Here is a 14969-nt window from a genome sequence, read left to right on the forward strand (position 1 = left end):
GGATTATCTAGACTCTTTTCAATTAGGCTTTAGACTTGGCACAGAAACTGCTTTGGTCACTCTGATGGATGATATCTGGAGAGCCCAAGATGGAGGTCATTCCTCTATCTTAGTGCTACTTGACCTCTCAGCTGCTTTTGATACCATTGACCATGGTATTCTTCTCTGATGACTAAGGGAGTTTGGAGTGGGAGGCACTGTGATACAGTGGTTCTCCTCCTATCTCTCGGCCAGTTGCAGTTGGTGTTGGTAGGAGGACAGAGGTCAACCCTCAGACTCCTCCCTTGTGGGGTGTCTCAGGGTTCAGTCCTCTGTCCTCTACTATTTAACATCTACATGAAACCACTGGGTGAGATCATCCGACAATACAGGGTGAGGAATAGCAATATGCTGATGACATCCAGTTATATATCTTCACCCTGTGTCAGTTCAGTGAAGCAGTGGAGATGATATGCCAGTGCCTGGAGGCTGTGAGGGTCTAGATGGGAGTTAACAGACTTAACCTTGACAAGACCAAGTAGCTGTGGGTATTGCCTCCAAAAGATTATACCAACTGCCCATCCTTGGTTCTGCGGGGGAAGAATTACCCCCCTCAGGATGCGTTTACAATTTGGGTATCCTCCTAGACTCATAGCTAAGATTACACCAACATCTGACAGCTGTATCTAAGGGGACCTTTCCACAGGTTTGCCTACTTGGATCAACAGGCTCTTCTCACAGTCACTCATGCCCTTATCACCTCATGGTTACATTATTGCAATGCGTTCTACATGGGGCTACCCCTGAAGAGACTACAGTTGGTATAGAATGCAGCCATGTGAACTGTTGTGGGTGTTCCTAGGTATACCCACGTTACACCAATCCTCTGCGGACTGCATTGGTTTCCAATTTGTCTCTGGGTACAATTCAAGATTTTGGTCATTACCTTTAAAGCCCTACATGGCTTAGGGGAAGACTATCTTCAATACAGTCTTTTACCACATAGCTCCCAGTGACCAATAAGGGCCCACAGAGTTGGTTTTCTCTGGGGCCCATTAGCTAAATAGTGTCAGCTGGCAGGTCTGTGGGGGAGGGCCTTATCTGTGGCTTCTCCGACTCTCTAGAACCAGCTACCTCCTGAGATCCAGATTGTCCCCACCTTACTGACCTTCTGGAAAGCTGTAAAAACCTGGCTTTTCTGGCAGATCTGGGGCCATTGCTCTGATTGTGTACCATCGAGATCCGACCATTTTTAAATCCAAAACTTTTGGATTTAAATTGTTTTTTAAATTGTTTTTAAAAGTTTTAATATTATTTGTATGTTTTAATTCTGGTTGTGAGCTGCCTAGAGTCCCTATGGAGATGGGTAGCATAGAAATTGAATAAATAAAAATAAATAGTCAGTTTAATATTTAAGGCACCAGAAACTGGGAGACCATGATTTCTCGTTCCATCTTATGCCAGCTGGGTGACCTTGGACCAGTCTCTCTCTCTCTCAGCTCCAGAAAGCAAGCACTGGAAAACTGCTTTTGGAAAACCTTGTCAATATAAATGCAGGGACTAGCCCAGGCTGTCAAAAACTGACTTGATGATACACACATAGAAATACCATATGTAATATGCCAACTCACTGTATAACTGGGGATGGATGGATAGTTGTAGTGCCTTTGACATATGACTTGATATTGTAAACATCAAATGAACGCAATATTATAAATCTCAATATTCAATTCTGGGTGAACAAATATGCCTAAAGAATCCTGGCTTGAATGATCATCATGCAGAGAATCGCTTTAAACCATCACTCTTCATTTGATTGAGATGGATTAGAGTTACATTGAAGTTAATCTAAGAACTTGGCTAAGGGGACTTTTTTATGGAGATGTTCTAAATGTCACTGGAAATTCAGATTTAAAGAGTGCTGGGCACAACATTTGTCCTCTTTGTCCATGAACTAGTTTTGTTCAGGTGCACATCCTGATTGTAATACCAGATTCTCAAGCAATTCTGAGCAGATAGTTCTAGCTCTTTTTCTCTTTCCCCACAGAGACTTAGCTGCCTTCCACATAAAGGAATGTCAGGGTGAAAATCTGAAGAATGGACTAGGAAGTTGGCAGTGTAAGCTGGCTGGGTTCCTAAATATAAGGCTCATTCAAATGCATATTAGGGCAATATTTAAATGCAAATGTGATTAATGATTGCTACTGCTCATGAATGCTTGGATCCCCACCATTTATTATACATAAGATGAAAAAAAATCAGTAGGTTGTCAACCATTTGCAGTGGTATTTTCCTTCCTTTGCCAATGTCCAGAATGAAATGTGCTGATCACACTCTTCTATTAGCTCCCCTTCAAGGAAAACAGATGAACTGGTTGCTAAAGATAAATTCTATACAGGATCACCTCATCGTATCTATTGCATTTGTTTTCCAGGAAACCGATTTATAAATATGCAGCACTGACTGCAAGCCACAACATTAGGTTCAAACAAATAACCATTTCAGCATTTTTAATGTGAAGACAGAAAGGGAGAGGATGAAGATAATAGAAAGTTGTAAAGCAAAGACCAACCTCCACCTACCTAAGAAATATTTGTGTTTTATGATTATTTAAACCAGAACATGGATGAACGGCTCTGACTTTATGGAGTATATGAAACTCTTTCCCATCCTTTAAAAAACAGAATAGTTTTTCCAATTGCAAAATGCCAACAATTATATCCACATTCATTCCCTGGTTAAAGCAGTTATAAGGTACCCAGAGGACAATGGGGTACTCTGGCATTCTCATTTTCCTATGCACATTCCACAATCAATGGACTGATGGGGAAATAATGTAACGTAACAAAAATAAAAGAAAAAAAGAAATGAAACAGAAAGCCAACAGTACAAGAGATAAAAAATAAAAATAAAATAAAATAGAAAGGAAAAAAAGATACAATGAAGTGACTTCTGACCTTCTTTAAGCCGTTATAAGTACAGTGGTACCTCTACTTATGAACTTAATTTGTTCCGTGACCTGGTTCTTAAGTAGAAACATTCATAAGTAGAGGCATTTTTTCCCATAGGAATCAATGTCAAAGTGAATAATGCGTGCAAACCCATTAGGAAAATCCAAAACTTTAAGGCTTAAAAGAAAAAAGCGGCAGGTGGACAAAGTGAAGGCAAATGGACTGGAAACAGGCAGTGAGGAGAAGCAAGGAATGGAGGTCCTACCGAAGGCAAACGAGTGGAGACGGGCAGCGAAGGAAGTGTCTGCTCCAAATTGCTTCAAAATTCACCTCTCCAGATGCTTCATTTGCTGCCCCGAAACGCTTCAAAATTCACCTCTCCAGACACTTCCTGGATGCTTTCAAAAGGAAGTGTTTTGGGGCAGCAAAGGAAGCATCTGGAGAGGTGAATTTTGAAACGTTTTGGGGGAGGGAAGGAAGCGTCTGGAGAGGTGAATTTTGAAGCATTTTGGGGCAGCGAAGGAAGCATCTGGAGAGATGAATTTTGAAGTGTTTTGGGGCAGCTAAGGAAACATCTGGAAGGTGATTTTGGGTGAGATTTGGGGTGGCATAAGAAGAGTCTGGAGGGGTGATTTTGGCAGCAAGATGGGGTGAAGGAAGCAGTAGGTGAGGGGGGATTTTGGCAGCGGGATGGGGCGGCTGTGGGGAACGGAGGAAGCGGAGGGCAAGAGGGGAAAGTGGCAGCGAAATGGGGCCGCTGCGGAGAGCTTCTCGGATGCACCGTTTTGGCCAATGCTTGTAGCAGCAGCTGAGAGAGAAGCGACGGTTCGTAAGTAGAAAATGGTGTGTGGGTAGAGGCAAAAAAATCTTGAACACAAGGTTCGTATCTCAAAAAGTTCATAGATAAAGGCATTCGTAAGTAGAGGTATAACTGTACGATTAAAATTTACCTCTTACTTTATCATTTTTTAAAAAAGTATCTGCCTTAAGATTTTTTTTAAAAAAATACTCTTTAGTTGTTTCTTTAGATCCATCTTTCTTTCAAAATATGCATTTCAATATAAAGATCTTGAAATTCGTATTTTTATTCAAGATGGATATTTTGCGATGCACTTATCAACATTCTTGAAAGGCTAAGCTCCCTCAAGATACCCTTCATTCATCAAAAAGATATCTATTCTTCTTTTTGGCTGACTCATTATTATTATATTCTCAGACTGAAGTACATAGGCTTCAGTCAGGTCCTCCATTCCTCCATTTTGAATGGAAAATACTGACTGCTGATTGGCTAGACCAGGGATAGGCAAAGTTGGCTCTTCTATGACTTGTGGACTTCAACTCCCAGAATTCCTGAGCCAATCATGCTAGCTCAGGAATTCTTGGAATTGAATTTGCCCTAGAAATGGCAATAGAAATGACAATTTTGCCTACCTCTCAGCTAGACTATCTTGCAGCTCCCTATAAAAGGGTTGGCTGTCAGACACAGCCTTTGCTGGATTGTAAATAGTTGCCAAATAAAGAGCAGTTGTTTTGAAGCTACTTCTGTCTGTGTCTTCCATTCACCCTATCTAACAATAATGGGGGTTTTTTTCAGTTAGAAAAGAAAGCAATTGCTGGGCTACTTCAGTGCCTTCAAATCTCTTAAATGAAAGTAGTGTCATTATATTAAGCATTGCTTGCAATAATTGAGGATCACTGATGGATTCTTATTTCATACATTTTACAACAGGGATGCTGAGAGCAGACTTCCCCCTTCTGCTTTAGCAGGAGGCAATGAACATACCCGTTCTAAAAATAAAAATATTTTCTCTTTGGATATAAACCTGGGAAGACACTCAAGGTGGGGTTCTTGATGTTCTCAGAGTTTGATAAATTTGTTGCAGACATTTTGATACCCAATTAGTTAACCTCATTAATTCTAGAAACACCCTTGAAAATGTCCAAAGATATTTCACCAGAAGAGCCCTTCACTCCTCCACTTGAAACAGAATATCCTACGAAAATGGACTAACAATCCTGGGCTTAGAAAGCATAGAACTACGGCGCCTAAAACATGATTTGAGTATTGCCCACAAGATCATATGCTGCAATGCCCTACCGGTCAATTACTACTTCAGCTTCAACCCCAACAACACAAGAGCACGCAACAGATTCAAACTTAATATTAACCGCTCCAAACTTGACTGTAAAAAATATGATTTCAACAATCAAGTTATCGAAGCATGGAACTCATTACCGGACTCAATTGTGTCAACCCCTAACTCCCAACATTTCTCCCTTAGACTCTCCACGATTGACCTCTCCAGGTTCCTAAGAAGCCAGTAAGGGGCATACATAAGTGCACTGCTGTGCCTTTCATCCCCTGTCCAATTGTCTTTCCTTTCTCTCACTTATCATATATATTTTCTTTCTTTCATATATCCTCTCCTCTAAGTTCACTTTACCCTTATATATATTACTACATGTCTATTTTTCTTCCTATGTATTTGTGTATTAGACAAATGAATAAATAAATAAAATAAATAAATAAATGGATAGGCTTTGCTCTCTTTTTATATATACTCCCACCAGCACTGTGACAGGGCAAACCACTAGTGTATATAAAAAGAGAGTAAACCCCACTCCTTTTCTAGCACTGATGATACTAAAAGACGCACTCATGCCAACAGACCTGGGGACACTAATCATCAGCCCCTGCCTATGAATGAATGTATGTTGAATGGAAAGTATGTTGGTGGATTGGAATGACTGTTTTTAAATTAAATTGGGATTTTAGACTGGTTGCTTTTAGTTATCTTTGGATTTTAGAACTGTATTGTTTTTACATGTTGTAAGCCACCTCGAGTCCTCGGAGAGGGGCAGGATACAAATACAATAACATAAAATAAATAAAATAAAATAAAATAAAACAATAAAATATCGGCAATAAAATCACCAAGCTCAGAGTCCAGCAAGGATCCATAATTCAATCCTGAGCTACAAATATTATTTTCTATTGGTTGACACTAAAGGAGATATACAGGGTGTGTTCCAAAAGTAACGCACTTATTTTTTTTAAGTAATGTATTGTCCAAATAATCAGGTTCAATTTCAGTTTAGCACAAAACTTAACCACATAACATTGCTTGATCATCGATTCCATTATTTTTGTGACACGATCGGTGCACAGAGGTTTACAATAACTGATGTCCTGCCACTTCCACAGTTTGGAGAGCACTGAGACCAGTTTCATGGCAAAGTTTAGTGTCCCACCTACCTACTCCAAGTGCTTCGGTCCCACTCCGACCAATAGGAGCAGCTCCTATTGGTAGGAAATTCAATTGCATTACTTTTGGATTGCACCCTGTATGCATATAAGCGCTGAATTCAGAACACCAGATTTATATTATGTCATATAGAGCAAAACATTTTATATGTAGATATTAAACCATGGTGTGGATGCAAACTTTGTCACCTTAGCAGTAGTGCTTAGCAATAGCACTTAGACATATACACCATTTCACATTGCTTTTACAGCTCTCTCTAAGCGGTTTACAGAGAGTAAGCATATTGCCCCCAACAATCTGTGTCCTCATTTTGCCAACCTTGGAAAAATGGAAGGTTGAGTCAACCTTGAGCCTGGTGAAATTCGATCTGCCAAACTTCTGGCAGCCGGTGATCAGCAGAAGTAGCCTGCAGTACTACACTCTAACCACTGCACCACCGTGGGTCTTAGAATAACAACTCAATGGAATTAAATTAATTTATTGCCCAATAAATATCTGAAGCCACATGGATTTGAACTGATTTAATCTACTTTCTGGAAGACCACATGGAAGAGTAAACTATAAAGAAGCCGCTACAGAACTTGTAAACTTTACCTTCTTGACTCATAACTCACTGGCTAATGTCAGCCAGAGAAAAGACCTAATTGTGTTTCAAAAGGAGCATAATATATGCATTCCCTAGTTGGCATATCATTGTGTACAATAGATGCATTTCTTACCTGTAGCAGCTTTATCACATCGGCATCTAAAAGTATTTGGAGAAATATTGCTACAGCTACCGTTGCCACAACAATGTCGCTGACACTGCCCAATTATTTCTGAACAGTTTCTTCCTTATAAAACAAGACAGGAAAAGAAAAAACACCATGTGTAATCTAAACTTTCAAAATTAATGAAGCTAAAGAATGAAGACGAAAATACAAGAATTAAAATTAGCATGCATAAAGTGCATACGTGCATACATGTTTCACTTGCTTATTAATCCAAAGCAATATTATTGCTGCTGTTTCCATGGTTGTATTTAAATTACTCTTTTAATATTATCAACATGAATCAATCAATTGTATATGATGTTAACACTATGGTTCCAAAAGGGGCAGGTGTAATCACTAAACATATGTGTAGAAGATACAGGTAGGGTATTATAGGAAGAGGGAGAGGGTTAGGAAGGAAAGGAGGGAGGGAAGGAGGGAGGAAGGCAGATGAATTTCATTGTTAACGACACAAGTGAAAGGAACTTCCAAATGCTGGGCAAAAGAAGGAATGGATCTTGGTACAATATTTAGTTTGTGAAGCTCCAAAGACCTGTAATTGGCAGGATGCTGATTTAAATGTGTTGCAGATGGCAGCAAAGAGACAGTTCTTACATATTTCTATCTATCAACCATTTTAATTTTAATTTTCTATCACCCATTTCCTCCAACTTATGACTGCATGACTGTAACTTGTTGCTTGTATCCTTAAGATTTTTATTAATATTGATTGTTTCCTTATTGCTATGACAATCATTAAGTGTTGTACAGTGGTACCTCAAGATACGAGTTTAATTCGTTCCGGACCTGGGCTCTTAAGTCGAGCAGCTCTTATCTCGAACGACTTTTCCCCATAGGAATTAATGTAAATAATTTTAATTGGTTCCAGCCCTCAAAAAACTCACAAAGTTAGTCTAAATTATGCAGAAAGACATGTTTTTAATGAAGAAATGTACATGTACATATAAATGAATAATGAAGTTTCTTTCACTTAACTTGTAAACTTTCTTAAACTTTTAAATTTACATATGTTCATCTTCTCTGCCACCCAATCCTGTAGGACAGAGGTCCCCAACCCTTTTTGCACCAGGGACCGGCTTTAAGTGATCAAGAGAGGAATGGGTGAATGAATGGACGGAGGGTGGGAAGGAATGAAGGAAAGAGGGAAGGGACAGGAACAGAGGAAGGAAGCAAGAAAACTTATGAAAGGGGAGAGTAAGAGAGGAATGAGTGAAGGGAGGGAGGGAGGGAAGAAGGTGGGAAGGATAAAGAAAAGAAGAAATAGGGGAGGGGAAGGTAAAAGAGAGAAAGAAAAAGAGCAAGAAAGAAAGAAAGAAAGAAAGAAAGAAAGAAAGAAAGAAAGAAAGAAAGAAAGAAAGGGGGAAGGGACAGGAACAGATGAAGGAAGCAAGGAAACTTATGAAAGGGGAGAGTAAGAGAGGAATGAGTGAAGGGAGGGAGGGAGGGAAGAAGGTGGGAAGGAGAAAGAAAAGAAGAAATAGAGGAAGGGAAGGTAAAAGAGAAAGAAAAAGAGCAAGAAAGAAAGAAAGAAAGAAAGAAAGAAAGAAAGGGGGAAGGGACAGGAACAGAGGAAGGAAGCAAGGAAACTTATGAAAGGGGAGAGTAAGAGAGGAATGAGTGAAGGGAGGGAGGGAAGAAGGTGGGAAGGAGAAAGAAAAGAAGAAATAGAGGAAGGGAAGGTAAAAGAGAGAAAGAAAAAGAGCAAGAAAGAAAGAAAGAAAGAAAGAAAGGCAACTTCAAAGAAAGGCTCACTGAGCATCTCTCACTCTCTCTCTCTTTCTATCCCTCTCTTTCTTTCTCTCTCTCCCCCCTCTCTCTTTCTCTTTCTCTCCTCCTCCTGGACTCCCGGATTGCTCGCTTCTCCGGCCAGCAAGCCGGCTGCCCGGAAAAGCATCGCGCCTTTTCACTGCCCTTCCCTGTGCTTCGGAAGCCGCCGAACGCCGTCAGAGGGGCGCGTCAGCGGCTTCTGAAGCACAGGGAAGGGCTTAAGCCACCGCCTTTTCCCTTCCCCGTGGGAGCAAACATGCTTTGCACCTTCCTAACTCCCTCCCCCCCAGCCAAACTCCCAAAGCATGTTTGCTGCCACACGATTTAGCCAGGACAGGAGCGAAGTAACGTGGACGATTGGGGAGCTGAAACCGGGCGGTTTCAGCTTTCCAATCCTTCACGTTACTTCGCCGCTAACTCCTGAGGCGCGGAAGTTCGCTTTTGGCGTTTGGCTTCAGAAGCGGCACGGCTGTTTTTAAAAGTCACTGCCAGCCTGGGGGGCTTTGCAGAACCCCCCCAACCCCCAACCCGGGTTCGGTGGGGGGCTAGGAGGCCCCCCAAGCCAGCAGCGATGTTTTAAAACAGCCGTGCCGCTTCTGAAGCCAAACGCCAAAGGCGAACTTCCGCGCCTCAGGAGTTAGCTCGCAAACGGCGTGGCTGTTTTAAAACGTCGCTGCTGGCCTGGGGGGCCTCCTAGCCCCCCACCGAACCTGGGTTGGGGGGGTTCTGCAAAGCCCCCCAGGCCGGCAGCAACGTTTTAAAACAGTCACGCCGTTTGCGAGCTAACTCCTGAGGCACGGAAGTTCGCCTTTGGCGTTTTGCTTCAGAAGCAGCGTGGCTGTTTTAAAACATCGCTGCCGGCCTTGGGGGCTTTGCAGAACCCCCCAACCCCCAATCCGGGTTCGGTGGGGGGCTAGGAGGCCCCCCAGTCCGGCAGCGACGTTTTAAAACAGCCGCGCCGCTTCTGAAGCCAAACGCCAAAGGCAAACTTCCGCGCCTCAGGAGTTAGCTCGCATACGGCGCGGCTGTTTTAAAACATCGGTGTGTGTCGGTGTGTCGCGGGTCTCTCTCCATTCTTCTCTTTCCCCCTCTCGGGCTCGAATGCGGCGGCGGGAAGAGGAAACGAGGCAGTCCCGGATCGCTTGCTTCCCCGGCCAGCAAGCCGGCTGCTTGGGAAAGAAGCAAGCGATCCGGGACTGCCTCGTTTCCTCTTCCCACCGCCACATTCAGAGCCCGAGAGGGGGAAAGAGAAGAATGGAGAGAGAGCCGCGCATGTGTCGGTGTGTCGCGGCTCTCTCTCCATTCTTCTCTTCCCCCTCTCGGGCTCGAATGCGGCGGCGGGAAGAGGAAACAAGGCAGTCCCGGATCGCTTGCTTCTTTCCCAAGCAGCCGGCTTGCTGGCCGGGGAAGCAAGCGATCCGGGACTGTCTCATTTCCTCTTCCCGCCGCCACATTCGAGCCCGAGAGGGGGAAGAGAAGAATGGAGAGAGAGCCGCGACACACCGACACAAGCCAGCTGGCGGCAGCGGAGGAAGGGGAATGCGGCTTGGAAGCTGGGAGGGGGGCGAATGTCTTTGGCCACTTAGCTCTGGAAGCTGCCTCTCTCCTCCCATATTCCGCCCCCTCCCAGCTTCCCAGCGTCTTTGGCCACTGTCCTCCGCTGCCGCCAGCATCCAGCTCTTCCTCCGCTTCTCACTTCTCTAAAAAATGACAGCCGGGCGGAGGCTGGCGGCGGCGGAGGAAGGCAAATGCGGCTTGGAAGCTGGGAGGGGGGCGGAATATGGGAGGAGAGAGGCAGCCCCCAGAGCTAAGTGGCCAAAGACGTTCGCCTCCCTCCCAGCCGCCGCCAGCCTCCGCCCGGCTGTCATTTTTTAGAGAAGCGAGAAGCGGAGGAAGAGCTGGAAGCTGGGAGGGGGGAGGAATATGGGAGGAGAGAGGCAGCCTCCAGAGCTAAGTGGCCAAAGACGTTCGCCTTCCTCTGCTGCCACCAGCCGCCGCCAGGCTGTCATTTTTTAGACAAGCGAGAAGCGGAGGAAGAGCTGGAAGCTGGGAGGGGGGCGGACTATGGGAGGAGAGAGGCAGCCTCCAGAGCTAAGTGGCCAAAGACGTTCGCCTTCCTCCACCGCCGCCAGCCTCCGCCCGGCTGTCATTTTTTAGAGAAGCGAGAAGCGGAGGAAGAGCTGGAAGCTGGGACGGGGGCGGAATATGGGAGGAGAGAGGCAGCCTCCAGAGCTAAGTGGCCAAAGACGTTCGCCTTCCTCCGCCGCCGCCAGCCTCCGCCCGGCTGTCATTTTTTAGAGAAGCGAGAAGCGGAGGAAGAGCTGGATGCTGGCGACAGCGGAGGAAGGCGAATGCGGCTTGGAAGCTGGGAGGGGGGGCGGAATGTCTTTGGCCACTTAGCTCTGGAGGCTGCCTCTCTCCTCCTATATTCCGCCCCCCTCCCAGCTTCCAAGCCGCATTCGCCTTCCTCCGCTGCCGCCAGCATCCAGCTCTTCCTCCGCTTCTCGCTTCTCTAAAAAATGACAGCTGGGCGGAGCCTGGCGGCGCCGGAAAAAACACTAGTACCCCGAATTTGGGCTCGTAAGTTGAATCAAAATATCTCTCCCCTCCCAGCTCTTATCTCGAGTTGCTCGCAAGTAGAGCAGCTCGTATGTCGGGGTTCCACTGTACCTCTTGATTCTTGACAAATGTATATTTTTCTTTTATGTACACTGAGAACATATGCACCAAAGGCAAATTCTTTGTGTGTGCAAACACACTTGGCCAATAAAGAATTCTATTCTATTTTGTTCTGTTCTGTTTTCTGTTCTAAATGTTTAGCGCAAATGAAGATGTAATCCTAGTCAACCCCGCCCAATAAAGGCAGTCTCACTGAACTCATATACATAAGACGAGCTGCATATGGTCAAATTTCAGGGGGAAATTAACATTCTAATGTTTGAACAAAAAGACATATTCTAATATTTGCTTTTCAACATGATTTAACAGCTGCCTGGAAAGACCGTTTCAGGATGAATTCTGCTTAAACATGCTGCTTACTGGAAATTACCAATCACAAATTACTTGTGCTTTTCCAGCATATGGGGCTAAATACCATATAATTACGCTTGTCATTTGAATTGTTGCTCTATGGTTATTCACACTTGAGCACTTTTTTCCATTTTTTAAAAAATTAACACTATGAGACCCATTATTCTTTTGCTCACACCTGTGAGCTACATCTAGAGCTCCTATACTAACATTTTAATCAAAACATATTATTTCATGATATTTGTTTGGGCTTTACCTAAATACTACTGTTCAAAAGCGCATGCTGTGCTTGAATCTTTACACCTTGAAAGCTTTTTTTTTTTTTACCTTTGTGATAAAACTGGATCAATGTAGTTTTTATGCCTTGGGATTTAAAGTAGATGGGGATTTATGCTGTCTACTACATATTTTCAGTTCATTCTTGAAGACAATCTAGTATTGCATTTTTCAAGAGGTTGATTCCAATCTTAAGCCTAGTAGGAGCCAAGCTGAAAAAGATGTTTCTCATCTAACTGATTTCCATTTAACAAGCGGCTGGAATGAGAAAAGGCAGAGCTATATGCTAGAATGAGGGGAGGGCTTTAACTCTTCTGTACTGTGATCAAAATCACAACGGCCTTTCTATATTTTCATTCATATTGGGAGAACATTGTTGACGAGCCATGGTGGCATAGTGGTTAGAGTGTAGTACTGCAGGCTACTTCTGCTGACTGCTGGCTGACTCCATTTGGCAGTTCAAGTCTCACCAGGCTCAAGGTTGACTCTGCCTTCCATCCTTCTAAGGAGGATAAAATGACGATTTAAATTGTTGTGGGCAATATGTTGACTCTGTAAACTGCTTAGAGAGGGCTGTAGAGTCTTCGGAGAGGGGCGGCATACAAATCTAATAAATTGAATTGAACTGAATTGTAAAGCACTGTAAAGTGGTATATAAGTCTGAGTGCTATTGCAATTGATGGTAGTAATGGCAGGAGTCATCCATTTTCCACAATGTCTTAGGTTGAGGGCTGAATACCTCTTCTCATATGCCATGATTTTGATCCAGTCTTTTGCTTGTTTGTTTGTTTGCTTGTTTAAGATCTACACAAAGTCAAATGTCGTAATCTACATATGCTAGACATTACAAGGGCATATGCAGTTCGGGAATCATAGATAGCAAAGAAGGCAATAAGAGCAACAGTGAAATTTGTACCCCCCTCCTACCCCAGAACAGTAACAACACATTTTGCCTCTGAGCAACAGAACGATAAGCTGAAAACATATGGCCAGAAAAAGCATTAAAGTTTCAGTGATCTTACCTGTAAATGAAGGGGGGCAGAGGCATTTATAAGAATCTTCAACATTTTCTCTTTGGCTTTTTCTGCTAATGCAGGTGCCATTGTTGTGGCAAGGTTTACTGGAACACTTATCAATTTCTTGGCAGAACTGTCCAGAATAGGGATGACTGCAGTGGCAATGATAGGCACCATCCCAGATATAACTTAAACATTTACCATGACCAGAGCAAAACGTTGAGTTTGAAAACTTCTGACAAGCATGTGGCTTTACTGTCACATTCAATCGAAGCCCCAGATGACATAAAAGTGGTCCTCGTATTGGGACCTCTGCAAAGTAATGTGTTCCAATGCCAAGCCACTTGGGGACAATTTGATGCATCCCACTTAACCCATGGTGAAATAGAAGCTGGTGCTGATGGATATCTCTTGGTTGAGGGCATTGAATAAATCCTTCCAAGGAAACATTTGCCAGGTTCATTCCATACGACTGAAAAGATGGTTCTGATGAAACAAAGAGCAGATCTCCCAGTTGAAGTTGCAGAGGACAAATCTGGGATAACCCCAGAGAGGCGTTGTCTGCAGTGCTGCTTCCATGGTACGAATCAATATTCCAACATTCTATGAAGAAGCTGGAGCAAATGTCTTGGCTCAGTGACCATTTCACTGTATGTACTGTTGGCTGGGTTTTCCATTCAGACACCAAGGATCTGTTACAAAATGTCTGCCCACCTACCATGGAAATTTGAAGAAATCCTATTGTGACAATAAATGACTTTAGTTTCATTGTTTTTGAAACTGAATCACACAGCCTGCTCTGATGATCTGATTCTTGAGGAGAGAATGGATTCTTTCCAATAAGAACTTGTCGCAATTGTTGCCTCCTTTTTTGTTGCACCAAGTCTGCCTAGGAAATATACATAAATGAGAGACCTGAATATTTGTTTATTTATTAAATTTATAGGACAACCATCTCACTGTTGCATTGACGCTGGATGCAATTTGGCATGCTGGTGCTGAAAAAGATAAAAAAAGCAGATTCTAGTAATAATGGCTTAAATGGTTTTAATCCCCAATTTTGAAATGTCCCAACATGGAATAGTGATTATAACTCATATGCTAACTTGTAAATATTCACAAGCAGCAGTAAAAGTATGTACCTGTTAAGGGTATAAAGGAATCTCATGCAAAATTTGTTGCACTAATTTAAAAAGTAGTTCACAGACTTGTGATTTGAAATATCTGCAAGATATCAGGATTCTAGGTTCTGATTCACAAACTTAAATCAAAACACCACAGGGGAAAAAATTAACATTAGAGACTATAGTAGCATTTTCAAGGACTGATCAGTTTGCTTCAATTATATTGATTGCTAAATTCATTCCATTCCATTTCTGCATGGAATCAAAGAAAAATACAGTTTATATTGTAATATGTTAAGTACAGTAAATATGTAGTTTGAAGTTCCTTAAAATATTCATTTCTGGAGACTTTCTCTCCGAGTATGAATTTTTAAAACTAACATTGCCTTTTGAAGTATACACCGTTATATGTCTTAGATTTTAGTTTTAGTTGAACTGTGCTAGAATATTTATGGAGGTGAACTATTGCACAAGGAAACTTAATAGAAAATCCACAAATTAATTTGGGAAGTACGAATCAATTTAAATTAGTCCAGAATTCATAAACAATGATTTTTGTGATATCCTCTGTATTTACTGTCTAGCTACCATAAAGAATCAAAGTGAACCACTCAATCATAGTGGGGTTGAAGACATACTGCTAGTTGAGACCGATGGCCTCTTATAATGATCTAGGGCAATGATGACTAACTTGTTCCGGACAGAGTACCCAAAAGCATGCACCCGAACCCCCAAAATGCAATGCATGCATGCCCCTCCACATATGCCCTGCTCCCCTGCATCTGTA

The 14969-nt window shown here is 42.9% G+C and overlaps 1 protein-coding gene across 1 annotated transcript in view; it reads right to left on the minus strand.

Moving 5' to 3' along the window:
• The window catches only part of EYS (eyes shut homolog), a 1050766-nt gene extending 1036717 nt beyond the window's left edge, over positions 1-14049 (minus strand). The window contains exons 1-3 of the mRNA XM_070763632.1: positions 14011-14049; positions 13065-13947; positions 6916-7029 (exon numbers count right to left, since the gene is read on the minus strand). Coding sequence (XP_070619733.1) covers positions 6916-7029; positions 13065-13947; positions 14011-14049 — 1036 coding nt within the window. The remainder of the gene's footprint in view (positions 1-6915; positions 7030-13064; positions 13948-14010) is intronic.
• Positions 14050-14969: the final 920 nt, after the last annotated feature.

The sequence above is a fragment of the Erythrolamprus reginae genome, chromosome 1, assembly GCF_031021105.1.
Source record: "Erythrolamprus reginae isolate rEryReg1 chromosome 1, rEryReg1.hap1, whole genome shotgun sequence".
Lineage (NCBI taxonomy): Eukaryota > Metazoa > Chordata > Lepidosauria > Squamata > Dipsadidae > Erythrolamprus > Erythrolamprus reginae.